General features: G+C 36.5%; 1 protein-coding gene across 2 annotated transcripts; it reads right to left on the reverse strand.

Annotated features, from left to right (window-relative positions):
• Positions 1-9,734: 9,734 nt before the first annotated feature.
• LOC122825457 (proto-oncogene c-Fos-like) lies at positions 9,735-14,333 on the reverse strand. Of its 2 annotated transcripts, none has more exons than XM_044106883.1 (4): positions 13,933-14,330; positions 13,323-13,520; positions 12,706-12,813; positions 9,735-11,031 (listed from the first exon to the last, which is right to left on the reverse strand). In XM_044106883.1, exons 1-4 carry the CDS (start codon positions 14,059-14,061, stop codon positions 10,348-10,350), a joined length of 1,119 nt encoding a protein of 372 aa, XP_043962818.1. In that variant the 5' UTR covers positions 14,062-14,330; the 3' UTR covers positions 9,735-10,347. The 2 variants fall into 2 exon arrangements, with proteins under 2 accessions (XP_043962818.1, XP_043962817.1); XM_044106882.1 differs by having other exon boundaries at positions 9,737-11,031; positions 13,906-14,333.
• Positions 14,334-16,710: the final 2,377 nt, after the last annotated feature.

A 16,710-nucleotide genomic window follows, 5' to 3' on the forward strand; every position in this document is an offset into this window, starting at 1 on the left:
AACGACGCGAAAGTAGGATTGTATGTAATTTCAAATGAATTAAAAATAGACTTTATGTTAAAAAGCTGATTTAATTTAAGAGCTATTAAGACGTAATTGGTAATTAATGAGATAAACATCAGCTAATTAAATTCATTAATCAATAATATAATAAATTTATGCAGCATAAACAGCTGGGACCGGAAGAATAATCAAACTATTAAAGCATGATAACTTCTTAACCACAGTTGATTAAAAACACAGTCAAAGTACAGTACTTGGAGTCAATTACATGCCAAAAGAGTAAAAGTTTGTTTTGAGACCATTGTGTCATTTCTCTTAATGTGATTATCTAGGACCGGCCCAAAAATTGGCGAACCAAGATTCTGCTAAATGCTCCCACGCCATTAAGGAATCCTCAGGAGCCTTAATTATTCACACAGAAATTGTTTCGTTGTTTTGAAGAAACTGTTTCTACTAGAATTTAATAATTTATATTTTTTTATCTATTCTATATTTTTTTTCTTTTTCAGGTTTTACCATTAAGCATTAATTATTTGATTATGCTGACATTTTTATAAATTTAGTTTTGATTAAACAGTGCATTGATATTTTCTCCATTGTTCCAAACATCAAATCTAAAAATTATTATAGTTTTCATTTAAGCCAATCAACATATCATAAAAATTAAATTGACCTTGAGAATTTACATGTTTACCGAGAATTACCATTATGTTAATTTCTTTCTTTGGATTTTGATTCAGCCAGGCCCACGTCTTATCTGTGGGGGGCTTGCATGGCACATTCTGCTCAAGGCCCTGTGCAACATCGGGTCGGCCCTGGAAATATTTTAATATGTTCTCTGAACAAATAAATATAGATCAATTTAAGTATTTCAAATTCTTTCCTTCAATGTGCTCCGTAGCATATGACACCACTACATAATTATTTACTGGTGTGGAGTATTTAACATGATTGCATTATTTCCACTGGTTGGAAGAATAAAGTCAGATTACAAAATGTTTGTTTCTTTAAGCCTTTATTATGTATAATTAAGTTTAAGACACTGAACATGCCAATTAACAGCTCACAAAAATAAATAATCTATTATCTGAGTAAAGTTAATCTGGTAGCTCCGTTATTAATGCAAGAAAAGAAAAAAAACACAAATTTTTATCTCTTTTTTTTTAACTCTCAAAGAGAGCCCTCTTGTGGATCTTGTAGCGTCCTGGTCAAAGGTTTTGGCAGTGACTCAGATGTTTTGTAGTCTTTGTGTTCGCAGTTTTTGTGGTGACAGTTCACACTTTTTCTAGATGCTTGTTCAGACTGATCGTGTCAGTTATTTGGAAAGAACTTTCTGTGTTTCAAAGCTTTCCGATAAAAAAAATATTTACACAGTTAACCTCTTTTGTACTATAGTTAAGTCATCGGGATCAAAGGTGAGAATGTGAAAAAGTACTGATCTAATTGCCAGATTGAATGATACAACAGAGGCGCTTCAGATCATTTTGCAAGTCTGTTAGCTGCTAAAGAAATCATCATAGTTTCAGATACAGCTCATGTCCATTTCATTTCTCCTCAGTTTTTATTGCAGCTTGAATAAGTAAGAGAAACTTGAAACGCATGAATTTATTTTTATTATTATTATTATTTCTCTATCTCTCAGAACATTGCTGAAAAACTTTAAAATGACTCACTCAGTTGCTTTTTTACCACTACTGGCAACTAAAGCTTGCTGCATTTAAACAGAAAATCATTTAATTTCATATTATCCAGTGGTATTCCAAGGTTATGACCTGCTGAGCAGAATTACATTTAGGGTCCTTTCAAATGGTCCAGGCCTGATCATTTTTGCTTTCTTTACTCTAAATAACCGATTACTGATCCAACAATGACTTGAACTGATATGACAGAATGTGCTTTGCTGGACAGTCACACAGGGAAATTATTCATTAATAAATAAAACGCATTAAGAATGAGTTGCTCATTTCAAACTGTTTTATTTGTTCTATGTTTAATCTCCTTACTAATTTTTTGAAGCTTCTAATAGATATGAATACGCAAATAATGTTTGAGGTATGGTAATATTTGTCTTCTGTGAACACAGGTTTGAGTGTTTTCTCCTTATTTCTGTTGCTAAGGTGAAGAGAAGGGTGCAGAGAAGTGAAATTAAAATAATATTTAGATCCTTAACAGAGAAATTGCATGCTTTTTGCAGACATCAGCAAGTTAATGGCATAATTATGGCTGCTATTTATTTTAGTTAATAAATAGCAGCTATAAGTTAATTTGATTAAATAACTTAGAGTTAATATGGTTGATTGGTTACCTGCCACAAATCAAACATGTAGGATTCAACCCCAGTAACGTTTAATAGGGTTGAGGTACTGGGCAATCCAGAAGCCTGCAAAACAGACCCTTAGCATGATGCATGATGTGACCACCATCATGGAATATTTGATATCCTTACTGTGCTTCCTCCATCTGTAACTATGGTTACTGTGACACAACAGGTTAATATTTTTCAGAAATTTTTTTATCTTTGCAGACATCTGGAGATTTCAGTAGAGCTTGTAGCAGTAGAATTTGTAGCAGGTGCTTCTATAATCCTGTTTTCCATCTTCTCAGCCATGTTAACTGGCTTTATGTGGACAATGTAACTGGTATTCCAGCAGCTTCAAACTGGTGATAGACTTGAGCTTTGCCAAATAAAGCAAATACCCAGAAGTAAGATTGCATTAATCACCTAAACAATTGGCAGAATTTAAAACTCAATCAGCAGCATGTTATTTATTTTTATTATAGTAAAATATGATTTGTAAATATGCATACAGATGATAAAGATACTATCATTTCAAAATAAAAAATGGAACATGACAAACATGTATTTAGGCTCAGAGATTTGATGCTGGTTGTTGCACTTATGAGCACTAATAACAAAATTTGATATTTCTCATTCATCCATTTGTAAACTGTTAAAGTGAAAATTGTTTAATGGGTTTTAGGTTCTAACTCTTCCCATAATAGCAATGGTGCATTTATAAGCCTTTCCTGGGTGAATTAAAGTTTGCTCAGGGTCCACAAGATTGAAGAAGGCCTCCAGTAGATGCAAAGTCTGCTAAAAACCACAGATTAGAGCTCATTTTATCTTCAGTGAAAGCCTTTAGTGCATTAAGATATTGTAGAAAATACATAATGTTAATCAAGCTTCCTTAATGCATCTTAATTTTATTGAGGAAAAGAAAGCAGAAGCTGCTTTGTGAAACCCGAAATATTCTTCAACTTTTTGCTGCTCTCTACTTTTAATATTGCGATAAAATTTTAATATATCACAGTGGAACAAGTGATCAGTGGAGCCATTTTTCATTATTCCTTTTAATACATGTCAGATTTTATCCACACCATTATCTGGGGCTCTGTTGGGTTTAGCAGGATGCCAGCTCAACTGTTCCACCTAGAACAAGCAGCTGAGTTATTAGAGGCTCACCGAAATATCCCTCTCTGTTCCTTATTTTAGATTCTAATTTGGTTCCACGGTGATTTATGCCGCGCATCTGAGTGGAGGTCGGGACGGACCGTGCGTCACAGTCGCTCCTAACATAGATGACAAATTTTAGGGGAGACATTTGGAGTTAATAAAGCAGAACTGAGCTGGCAAACAGACGGATTTCATAAGCCTGGAGGGTCCTGGATATGAGTGGCTCAGACAGTGCAGAGGTTGTCCGTCCACTGCAGGTCTGAACTTCCAGCTGAAGTATTTGCTGCAGGCAGGAAGGCAGCCACAGATGTCACTCAGCACATGAACACACATGGCTTGGACTAATTTGGCGCTTAGATCCTTTCAGAGAAAGCGGTCCCTGCCAAAAACAATAAGCTGTTTGTTACACAGAGGGAGCATGCAGTGCATTATATCTAATAGAGAGCTGTAACCATGAGCCAATGCACAGACAAGATTATAAACACTATCATTAAGTGAGAATTGAGAGAAACCCAAAGCGGGGCGTATTTAAACAATGCACTTTACTGATTTAACTTTTTAAATCATGTGTCAACACACTGTACAGTCAGGATTTTCATCTGGTATGATCCTCCAGAGAGCTTTGCATAAAAACATGATCCACTGCGAACTTTCCAACACCTGCCAGAATGATGAATGGAGACAGAATTCAGTTTGTGGTTTTGCAGCTCAGACTTACTCCAGCACAGGTCTGGCTTTGTGGACTCCAAGGTGAAAAGCAAACGAACTGCATTTTGAATGTAAGCAAGCGTTTGTTATTTTAAACTGTTTTGATAAAACTAATAGTTTTATAGGCTGGCATTCACAGGAAGTGTAGCAAATAGTAAAATACGGTTATGTAATTAAGAAAATTAAAGAAAAAATCACGAGTGACAGAGTCCTAAGAATAACCCTTAATGAGTACATCACATCTGGTTAAATGTTGCATGTAAAACTAAGATTAAATTTCAAGGTAAAATTAGATTTTTGTGCTCTTTGCAGCGGATATCCAGTTAGGTGCAAGCATTTTTAAATAACAGTGATCTAAAGTCTGAGCTTAACAAAATGTGACCTGGAAGTGGTCAGGGCACAATGTGTCAAAGAAAAATGAAGCTAAGAAAAAGAGGCTGCTGGAGCAAAGTTGTCTCTGAGACATTTTGACAGATAAACCCCAGTTGTGAAAACAAGGAAATAGCAGTTCTCGTAGTCTTTTCATACACAGAACTCTCCCAGTACTAAATTGCTGCTAGTGCTTGCATAGCACCAGTTCTTTCTCTTTCCACTTTTGCAAGCATCACCCATAGCACAACAAACCGGTGCTAACTCAGGACCACAAAGGAGCCTTTTTTACCAAGAGCTTTTGTTTCTGATCTGATTAAATTATGACAAATCAGTAAAGATGCAATACTTTAAACGTTAATAAAAACTAAAATACCAAGTGGAATAACCTATATTAATGTCATATAATAAAGGGAAGTTTAAACATTTACAAATAACATGCATTTGTGGTTGAGAATACTCAATATTTGTTCAGAAGCTATAAAATCCTAAAAATAAATAAATAAATAATTTGACTCAGCAACCTTTTGTCCTGAAATGTTGCATATTAACTTTGTGCTCTTTTCCTCTTTGACAGACGTTAAGAGCTTGTTTTGGTTTTCTCTGCCCTTTTCACCAGGAGAGGCAGATCTCCCCTCAATCAATCTGGGGATTTTTTTTCTCTCCACTGTCATCAAATGCTTGCATGCAAACTCAGTGTAAAAGGCCTGCAGGTGACTCCTTGTTTGTTTTGACTTGTTTTAAGCCAAAATAGATAACCAATGTGCAAACAAATCAGTTTTTTAAAATCTTCTGATTAAATTGATAAGAATAGCTCAAAGGGAACTGTTTTGTCTTTTGTATTAACCAACATCAAGTTTTTGGGAAATACCCAAAGAACCAGACGCTTCCAGACACAAACTTGACTCACCATCCATATCACTGCAGACATAATACACAAAGTTTATTTTCACCGCCGCTCTATTTAACTTCCTTCCTTCCTTTTATTCTTCTTTCCCAATATTTTCAGACAGTTGTACATTGCAACAGAAAATATCTGTTAAGGTGGAAAGCCCCACACTGAAAATCAATGTCAAATTTGTGAATAATGTGTTATTGTGGAGTGATGGTTTCTGATTTCTGTGAAGCTGAGAAAAACTGACTTAAGTTTTATGTATTTTTGGATATTCTGGGATCATTCTGTCAGAATCAGTCAAATGAAACAAATATTTTATAACTAAATACTTATTTCCCATCCTATATATACAGAATATTTGATATGTCATCTATTTCATATACTTCTCTCTCAAAAAACAGCTGGCTTAAAGAATAGAGTGATCCTATTTTCAGTTGAGTAAAACTTTGCAGTCTTCCTTCATCAAGATATCAATTCAGCATTTAATGTTTCACTTTTAACTAAAATATTTATAATTTTTTGTTTACATTGTGAGAGAATTAGGCAAACTATCTTAAAAACAAAGACCTAAATAATGCGTTACTATTTTACAAAATACAGTCCTTTGCACAACTATGCATCTTCAATTTTACCTCATTTTGAAACATCCAAACCTAATCTTCGGTATATTGTATAGATCAAAACAAAGTAGTGCATTATGGTGAAAGGGAAGACAAATGGCAATAAAAACATCTAAATCTCCCCTGAGTCAATAGGTTTTAGAATCTATTACAACAGCTGCTAGTTTCTAGTGCTCAGTCACTGACTATGCAAATTCATTTTTATGTTTTATCACAAGTTCTGGACTGGACTGTGAATCTCTGTCCCAGTCTCTTTGCAGACTCTAAACGGTGCCACATTCACCCAGCTGTTCTCACACACCGATGCAGATCATTGTGTGAAAGTGTGCAAACATTGGTAGGCAGCCCGGCTTTAGATGCTTTGCTCAGATTCACATCAACATGTGGCAGACAACGAAGCTGTAATCAACCCACAACTTCTCATCAGCTGCTGTGGAAATCTGCCACTCCTCCAGAGATATTGTGGCCATCTTGAGTGTCTCTCACATAAAAACTCATGCATAAAATCTGAATGAAACATAGGGAAGTTTGCGATTCGAATGTGACAAAATGTGAAGATGCTACGGCAAAACACTCCTGAAAAGGCAGTGAGTTCAGGCACGTATCTCTCTGTGTTAGACAGCAGTGCAAGGTTGCTCACTCCCAGGATTACTCATGTTAAGAAGCCCAACCTTTCCGAATTGATTTATCCCTGTAAATATAGCACTTCCTTGGGAATATTACAGCAAGCGGGAGACAGAGTGGTCAGGAGGTGTGTGAGACAACACACCAGGAAACAGTGAACAACAGAGGAAAAAATAGAAAGCTAACGGCCTGTATCCGAGCAGGCAAAGCTAACTATGTCACACAGTGAGGATAAGAAGTAAATTAATTGCAAAAGCCGTTAAGTGTTTCCATAATTTAGATCTTATTAATTAGGGTCATCATGTCAAAACTTTACTTTTCACTTCATTGCAGCACATATAAATCCCGCAAAAACAATAGAAAATATTTGTTTTTCTGTGCAGTTCTGCTCAGAGGTTTCATAGAGAAACTCATAATGAATGTCATATTATTTTCTTAGAGGTTTTTTAAGTTCCATTTTTGTAGATTTGAAATTACAATTCTAAACCCAACTTATAATAAGTCTACAAGCAAAAAATTGGTGATAAAGTTTGAATTTATTGTGGTATTTCGTCAGTTCAAAAAGGATTAAAACTATACACAGAGAATCAAATATATGCTTACATCCTAACTAATATCTTATAAATGTTCCTTAGCAAGTTGTAGAGAAACAGTGCATGTTTTGTAGCTAGATGCAAGATTTTTGTCTAATTTTGGTTTCATACTTGACCACAGTTTTTCCACAGAAATCATAGAAGATGTTGGATTTTAATTTCCAAAGCTGGTGAATTTGAATTAAATTTAATCATTTTTTTATATTTTCTAAAACAATCAATCTCTCTACTTTTACAAATGGTTGTTGTTTATTTTGTGAACCCTTTCCATAAATATAGAAAATAAAAAAATACATAGTAACCCATTTTAAAGCTGAAAGATATCTAATAACTTTCAAAAGCCTTGTGACATTAGTATCCTTCTGCATTTGATAGAAAGCATGTGCATGTAACATGAGAAAATGTGAACATATTGAAGGGTTATCAATACTTTTTCACCATGATACGAACCAAAAAATAGCCTAAAAATTGCCTTCTAAAAATGTTCCTAAATATGAGAATAATTATAGGTTGATAAAATATAGCTAATTGAGCAATATTTCAAAAGGTGTGTTTTTGCCATTCATTATTAACAAGGTACTACGATATAAGTCCTTCAGTCAAGCAAACATAAATGTCATTTGACATGTTCTGAAAAACGTTCTCTCTGTGAAAGCCAGAGTAAACCCATGTAAGGTTAATTGCCTGTAAGGGTGTGTGTGTGTGTTTGGGTATGTGTGTGTGTGTGTGTGTGTGTGTGTGTGGGTGTGTGTATAGTTATTTGTCTATGTTGCAACCTGTCCAGGTTGTACCCTGCCTCTTGCCCAATGACTGCTGGAGAGACACCAGTGTGGATTGAGTGAGAAAAAAACAGAACTGCAACCTATGAATTTCAACACACTGCCGAAACCATGCACACACTAACAAACCCTCTCCACATTCATTTTTGAATGTAATGTTTAAATATCAGTGGATTTTAGTTTTATATGATAACAATTATTATAACGTGAAGGTCTAGCCATAAAGGAATAAGGAATAGAGAGTGTCAGTGTCAGTTTGCTTTTAGTGACCCCTGCTGACGGATGATGAAACTGCGCCTCAGTCGGTGTCCCACATTTTTAATGATCTGCAATGTATGTACATTAAATTAAAATGTACCAGATTCACTGTGATATTAGGCTAATGTAATAATAAAATTTTACTACCTGTTGAAGTACAATCATCAACAAACGCCGTTTAAATAGCTGTTTGTGCAGAAAAGGGGAGTTAAGCAGGATTAATTATTGCCAGTAACGCTTCCAGTTTGCGGTTCCGAGAAATTGTCAATTTACCAGTTGGACCAATTGCCGTAATTTGCGTTCAGGGAGACCTGTATAATTGATGAGAAAAGTACGGCTCTTGTTTAGATTTTTTTCAATAGAGCCAGAGCTGAAATATGACACCCGTCGCCATGGAAACAAAACAACTGCAGTCATCCAAATATGGTCAAAGGAAGCGACAGGATACGGCAAAATGCGTGTTGACATCACTCTCGGTCGTCACGGCACGCACAGACGTGCGTTGACTGAAGGGACTCGTGTTCCCTCGGCCGTGACAGCAAACACGGAGGTATGAATAAATAATTAACGTGGAGATTCTGCGGCTCCCACTCGGTTTAAGCACAATTTATGTAACTCGGAGAATAAAAATAGCACGGTGACGTATTTCTGAAGCGACATGCCGAAAATGTCAATATTCTTGACGTGTAAGAATTTATTTTTATGATCTTTATGATTTTTGGTTTTTTAACACAAATGTTAGATTATTAAAATGTAGAATGTTGTTAGATGTTGTAAATGCATTTTATCATGAGTTATTAAAAGCAATTACTGATCTATTATTTATTTTTTTTAATTAATTACATTAATTGAGTAGTTTGTCTTTCAGACAGATTTTTTTTTTTTGCTCATAAAATCCTCAAGGGCATTAATCAGCACAGCACAGCGATAATGGAAACAAAATGCCGGGAACATGATAAAGAACCTATTCATAGAGGTTTTTCAATGTGTCTGAACCCTCAACTTGTTGAGATTTATTCCTATTATAGGTATAAAAGAAACTGCTTCAAAGTAAAAATATATTAATAATAAAAATAAAAAAACATGCATACATCCCAGGCTGACTTATTTGTAAACATTCAAACTTAAATCAATAGATTGCAGTGCTTAAAGAGATTGCATGTTTTAATGGTTTTTATGTTTGTATATTTTCAAAAATTCACTAAATGTAATGTTTTATATAGAAATGTAATATATAAATGTGGGTTTTGATTGGAGCACATGCCAATATTATAAACTGAAACATATATAGAGATGAGAAAGCAAAAACAGAGGTAATCTATATGGGACAAAATACCTTTTAACAGCATTGTAGCATTTTTTCTTCTGTGATGGAAAGAATAATGAATAAAAACGAATAATACATATACATTTCACAACAAGACAAATAAATGATTTGTGAATGTTGTGTTTTATTTTCAGCAATATTCCATTTTTTGCATCAGCATCATATTTGATGAGTAAAAAAATAAACTATGCCATAAAATACAGTACATCTTGAGAAAATACATGATATGATTATGTTTTCATTTTGATTTTTGGTTATGGAAAAGCTTCAGGTGATAAATGTCAAGTCAGATCAGGGGACACCTCACAGCAAGATGTTACACCAACACTGCTACATTTTAGCATCTCTCTATTTTCACTTGTCACTATAGCACTGTTTCACATATATTAAGCTATATCAAATGTGTGTTAACTTCATATCACATTTAGTTTTTTTTTTCTTAGAAACACAATTCACCACCTTTTTGTTGGCATACATATGACTCTTTTTGTTTTTGCATGCATTTGGATTCCAGCACAAATGTAAACTCAGACAGTTGAAACAAAATGGAAGAATTCAACCCTGTTACAGTTACAGAAAACATATTGTCAATATGCACAACCTTTAATTATCAGGTTTACACATCATAGCTCACACTACAAAAGGTTATTTGAGAGAGATAGCTTGCTAGCTGGTTGGAATACAAATACTGTATATTGTTGCATAAATTATTTCCATTCACAAGGCTAAGAGTGTTGGGGAGTTAAGACTATCTTTCATCAACTCTGAGCCTGTGTGACTGCCTTTGAGGCCCTCGCAGTCTTCAGCCATGGACTCAATCTCAGAACAGCTGAAGGAAAAGATGGTGCGATAGCTGCTACAGGTGGGACTGGAAGACATGACCGGCGTGGTCAAAGACTCGAGGTCGCTTGCCACAGACTTGTAGAGAGTTTCCCAGTCTGGGAGGCAGAAGGGCCCGTTGAGGTCTATGTCAGGGACAGATGCAGCCATCTCCAGACTAGGCACCAAATCATCAAGGTCATCTCCACTAAGGTCCTGCAAGGCCTCCTCTTCTGCACTGGAGCACAGGAGGATGTTGGAGTTCCCCAAGATGGCCGAAGCCGGGACGCAAGAAAGGTCTGCATCCTGACTAGCGGGGACTTCTCCAGCAGCTACGTTGCGCTCGGGTGTCTTTACATTCTCCAGGATGGAGAGCAGCTGCGGGGAGGCCGGAGGATCCTGCAGCACTGAGTCAACATCCTCCACCTTCTCCTCCTCCTCCCTGTCGCTGTCTTCTTGTGCTGGCAGTTTGCAGGAGGACTGATGGGAAGCTAAGATGAGCTCCAGCCTCTCTTTCTCCTTCAGCAGATCAGCTATCTCAGTTTGGAGAGTTGACTTCTCCTCTTCCAGAGAATCAGTCTCCTGAGAAGAGACAGACCAAAAAGAGAAGAGGCTTACAAACAGACCACAATGTAATTTTTAAATAATGTATTTTTTATTCTGAATTCTTGGGGTTTTAATTTTACTTTATCTGCAGGCACTTTATTAATATACAATTCTTTATATGTTTTTTTTGTTTGTTTGTTGTTGTTTTTAGATATTTTTACATTAAATGGGGTATATTTTGTTACTTTGCTGCTGTAACAAATTAATTTCTACACTGTGGGATTAATATAGGACAATTCTGTTTTATTCTATTCTATTCAGTGAGAGCATAACACATTGACTCCAAAAATTCTGCTGTCCACATTACTCCAGTTTAAAAAGTCTTAGCATAAATTTTTAAGATATTTTTTTACTCAACAATTGTCTAGGTCGTCTGATTCCCTTTTATTATACAAACCACTCCGATCCGTCGGGTCTTTTGATAGGAGTTAAAGTATGAAAACCCACAGTGAGACAACATTTTATTTTTATTCCTGGTATGTGGAACAACCTTCTGATGCATCATTTGGTCTTAGTTTGGTCTTAGATTAGTTACTCCTATTTAAACTTCATCTTAAGTTAATTGTGTCTGTGGCTCTATGGTAGAGTAGTCATCTTGTGATTGGAAGGTTGTAGGTTCAATTCCAGCTTCCACATGTAGATGTGCCTCTGAGCAAGGCACTTAACCCGAAATTGCCCACTGATCTGCACGTCGGTGTATAAATGTGTTTGTGAATGTGACTCTAGTGTAAAGCGCTTGGAGTGGATTTCTAGAAAAGCACTATAAGTTCAGACCATTTAAGTTTATCACACGTTTTAGTTGGAGTTTATGTTTATGTCTAGCTGATAAGCTTACTTTTATATCAGTTATTTCATGAAATGTGAAATTAATCAACATCTATTTTTCAAGAAATTTACCAATTATATCAGCTGCTTAACTTAAAAATAGATTTTACCTCATCAATACAATTTCATTTCCTAAGCCTCCAATGCCACCTTCCTTTGTCTAGGCCTTTACTTACTTTGTGGTGTTTTTTTTTAATTTGTGACTGTTTACAGTTTTTATTTTAAGTTTCTTAGGGATGGTCATAAGAAGGGATTTAAGGGCTGATCTAATGGGGGCCACCAATAATTTTATTTTACGTTTTCATTTTTTTTAAAGTCAGCTAGTTTGATATATTAATATCAACTTTACTTAATTCCCACCAAATGAAGTTTCTATAATTTTAAAATTCTGTAACTGTATTACAGAACTTCTGTTGGGAAGTTGAAATTAGACTATGTGAAAAAAATGTTTTGACAAGGTTGTCAATGTACTTTACTGCTGTTTATTGGGAAGTGAGGGTTGAAAAAGTGGCAGTAAGGTGGAAATTACAATCCATCGTATCTCGTCCTTGACTCAACTAAAGTAATTTTCTGCAAAATATGCATAGAAATTATTCATTTTAAATTTGTTATGGTAAAAAGCATTTTGTCTTGCTCTCGTTGTGTATGTATTATGCTCAACAAACAGCTCTGATTGATTGGTCTCTTATGGTGCTGAGCAGCCGCAGCATGCTTTGCTCTTGCAGCCTTTAATGCCATGTCACATTAATGTCTGCCTTTCTTCGTGACGGTTTGCTTCCACTGTGGGAATGTCTTCTGCATAATGTCAAAAAACAGCACACTTACAGCTTGAAGGCTGTCTATCAGCTCCCTCCGTCTGTTGCGACACTTTGCTGCAGCAATCTTGTTCCTCTCCCTCCTAATCCTCCTTCTCTCTTCGTCTTCTTTAGATGGCTAAAATCAGTAAGACGAAAATAGGAATAATATATATATATATATTTAAAAAAAAAAAAAAAACGTCAACGCTATATTTTTTAATCACAGCTAACTCCACAGCACAATGTCCTTTGCCATGCAAGAGAGAAAATCCTCTTTGTTGTGAGTGCTGGGAATACAGATCTTCTCGAAATGCTGCACCAGCTGGTACGCGCAGGACGCACGCGAGAGCGCGCACCTCATGCAATTTTCCTTCACAGTTATTAGAGCGGTGCTCCTTTAATAAACCATTAAATATAATTAACACCCGGTGCAACTGATTTGTACATACAGCCTAATTGCAACAATATTTAATGCCCCATTCATAAAATCGCGATAACTCCAATAACATTTACAGAGGCGCAGGTGGAGCTTGATATTAAACATTCAAGGAATAGCTGCATCAAAAATAAACTGAAGAATTAATTAATAGGTCACTGGAGTTTATTGTCAATAAAAGTAAAGCAAATCCTCTCCACCCTGCCTACCTGCTCCTTTTGCGCCTTTTTGTTGCACGTTTTTGCCCTCTTTGCGCTTGTTGGGGACGACTGGTTTGCGCCATCGGTCTTGGTTTTTGCAAAGCCAGATGTGATGGCAGTCGGCTGCACCATCCACTTCAGCTCTGGCGACGTTGAGATTGCAGTCACAGACGGAACAAAGGCGGCTGGTGCAGAGGTGTCACCATCCTGGAAGATATGCACATTATGCATGGAGTCAGTCTCCATGATTTGGTCGTATCTCAGCGAACAATCACGTTGACCTTAACCAATAGTTAAATCCTGCATCAATCATTTGGAATCGACAACAAATTTATCAAAAATGATGATAGAAGCAAAGCTCATTCTGATTATCACCACCATCATCTCAATAAAGGGTCAAAATTCAAATTCTATGAATCACAATATAATTAATTAAGAGGACAAACGACATCTGAATGCTCTCCTAGTGCTTTTCAGCCTACAAGACAAAGGGAATATAATGTCAAATAAATATTTACGGCAACATCCACATCAATCAAACTGCAGACTGAAAAGTCAGGAATATTTATCTATTTTTACTACTCGCCTTCACCTGTTTAACGATCAGAATCGCATCTACCTTGGCGCTGTCCACTGATGATGAAAGCGAGTCAGGAGGACGCAGGCTGCACCCAGGGGTGTCCCCGCCAGGCGCTGCCGGGCTACAGCTGGAGGATGGGTCGAGCTCAGAGCTGGAGTCTGGATGCATTTTTTTTATTATTATTTTTTATTTCCCTCTTCTGAGGTCAGTGCATAAAAAAGTAAAGACCCGAGTCCGTATACGTCTATCTATATGTTCTACGTAAACAGCAGACCCCCCCTCCCATGAACGCCTACTTATATTCCATTTGCCAGCTTTCATAAATGGTAACTGTGCAGATATAGTGGAGAGGCCCGCCTTTTATAGTGAGTCCGAATTTTATGAATGAAATCTGTGTGGCGAGACCGAACCATTCCGCAGAAGGAGCTGTGACACAGAAAATGAAGATGACGTTGGTTTTTACAATTTGGCATTTAAATTCTTAAGGTGCCTGCATAGCGAAACTTTGAAAACATATCATTGTAACGCAAAAATATTGTCACAATTATCCAAAAATAGCATGTGGTTAATAAGTGACACCCCTACTTGCAGAAGAAGCCCACCGCCATGAATGAACTACGTCACATTATGTATGCAGCATCTGCATCACGGGCATGATGCCCCCTCCCATATATCACGACATTGCATTAAAATGACCCGGATAAACCAAAAGAGCTCCTCTTATCATTCACAATATATTTCTTATTGTTTTTCTTGTATTAGAACAACGCTTGGGTAATTATCAACCAACACTCCCTGACAGATTGTTTATGGTCTGCATTATGACCTCACATTGCATTTCGCCCGGCTCTGCTTAGGACTACAGCTCCATGCAGCAACAGATCAAGGACCAAAGCAGCCAATCGCCGAATGGACCAGTCGAGCCATATATGGCTCTTCCGGAGGACCTGCTCGCAGACGGACTGCGTTTGTGTGCGCGCGAGCGCGCTGTGTGCATCACAACTCACCGCAAAATAAAAGTGAAACGAACTCATGAGAGTCTGCAACAACCGTCACAAATTTTACTCCACAGCGTCACAATGAACGCTGCACCTGAACTGAGGAGACTATTTAAAACAGCTTTTATCACGCCAAAGTAAGCAAGTGTTGAATCCCCTATAAATATGTCTGGAAGTAACACATTAAGTTGTATAATATGATTAAAATTCCACTATCTGTTAATTTTTCGGGAATAGTGATTTAAGTGCTTTCACACATATCCTAAACCAGTTCCCGCTGTGGACAATGTCACTGCCTGGATGGATGGCTATATTTAGATTTTCAGATGACCTCACAGATCTATTGGTGTGAGAAGAATAGTTGCAGAATAGTTATTGGCCAGAGAGGCTGTGCGTTACCAGAGGTTTCCTGGCAGTCACTGCCCCCTCTGGGTTATTTTACGGGCATAACATTGGGTGGTCGCATTCAACCACTTGCAAGTGATTCTAAACCGAAAGAGTTCAGATTAGCTGTAGCATGAGGCAGCTGGCACCGCACAGCTAAGGGCTTAATCAAATCACGAGCATGAGTGTTCACAGAATTTAAAGTTTATGCGAATGAGGCAACTGACTATTTAGGGTTCCCGTGCAGCTCATGGTTTTTACTATGTAAATAGATCTGAACATAAAATAAGATTTTGTGATCATATTTGTGATTCACTTTTTAACTTTTAACGTGCAAATTACCTTTTTTGCGAACTATTTCAACAACAAAAAATCTACTTTTTTAACTGAATGGATTGATGAGGAAATAATAATAATAATAATAATAATAATAATAATAATAATAATAATAATAATAATAATAATAATAATAATAATAATAATAATACGATTATTTTTTTTTTTTTTGCTTTACTTTCTTTAGCATGATCTCTCAACTTCAGTGAAGCCAAGCAATAACAAACAGTTGAGGCTGACATGGAAGTTTCTGTTCTTGCCAATCCGTCAAACAAAAACCTGAAAAGTTGTTTGGTGTCCTGTTTCATTCCACTGCTCCGGAGGCACCATGGTGAAATACAGCGACTGCCCAAAGCGCAGAAAAACTAACAGACGTCTCACTCTGATGCGATTTTACGAGAGCACAGCTCCACACTACCGAAGCGGAAGATCGGGTTTCGCTCTCTTTTTTTCCCTTTTCAATTGGTAATACTTGACAACACTGACGATCTTTGTTGCTATGCAAAACATGTACGTCACTGACGCGAAAGGGGTTGGGCGTTGCTGTGGCGACCAGGAATGTTCAACAAAACACGAGCGCGGGAATCAGAGCACAGGTCGTTAACATGAACTGATAAACTTTGACACAGTACCACTATCGTGAATAGTTTAGACTTTATTAATTTTGAACGTTGTTTATTTTGATAACAGTGCATTTAGCAGTCCGAGATCCTTAAGTGTTTCTTTTCTGGCTTTTCTGCCAATGTAAAAAAATAAATAAAATAAAAATAGAACAAACGCAAAATGTTGGGTAGCCTACTTTAAAATATTAAACTTCATTTAAATCACTATAAATAATTATTAATACAACGACAATGCAAATGTCAGAAAACATGCAACAATGACTAACTTAATGAAAACACTTTTACCAATATAAGAGAAAAAAATTCTTGATAATCAGAATTGCTGAAGGTTAATGTAATTCCTTCAAACCGTGCAGGTTGGATAGACTGTGAAACCTAAACATTGTGTTGTCATCATTATTGCATTTCACACATTCCACTCAGCTTCTTTTGTAAACCATCATGATAATTCCCTATACTTTGGATTCAGGAGGAAA

Source organism: Gambusia affinis, linkage group LG22 (genome assembly GCF_019740435.1).
Source record: "Gambusia affinis linkage group LG22, SWU_Gaff_1.0, whole genome shotgun sequence".
NCBI lineage: Eukaryota > Metazoa > Chordata > Actinopteri > Cyprinodontiformes > Poeciliidae > Gambusia > Gambusia affinis.

Coding starts and splice junctions, on each gene's coding strand:
- LOC122825457 (XM_044106882.1), bottom strand. CDS start 14,061: ATGCATCCAGACTCCAGCTCTGAGCTCGACCCATCCTCCAGCTGTAGC. Junction 13,521..13,905: donor CGATTCTGATCGTTAAACAG/GTGAAGGCGAGT, acceptor CATATCTTCCAG/GATGGTGACACCTCTGCACC. Junction 12,814..13,322: donor AAAAGGCGCAAAAGGAGCAG/GTAGGCAGGGTG, acceptor TACTGATTTTAG/CCATCTAAAGAAGACGAAGA.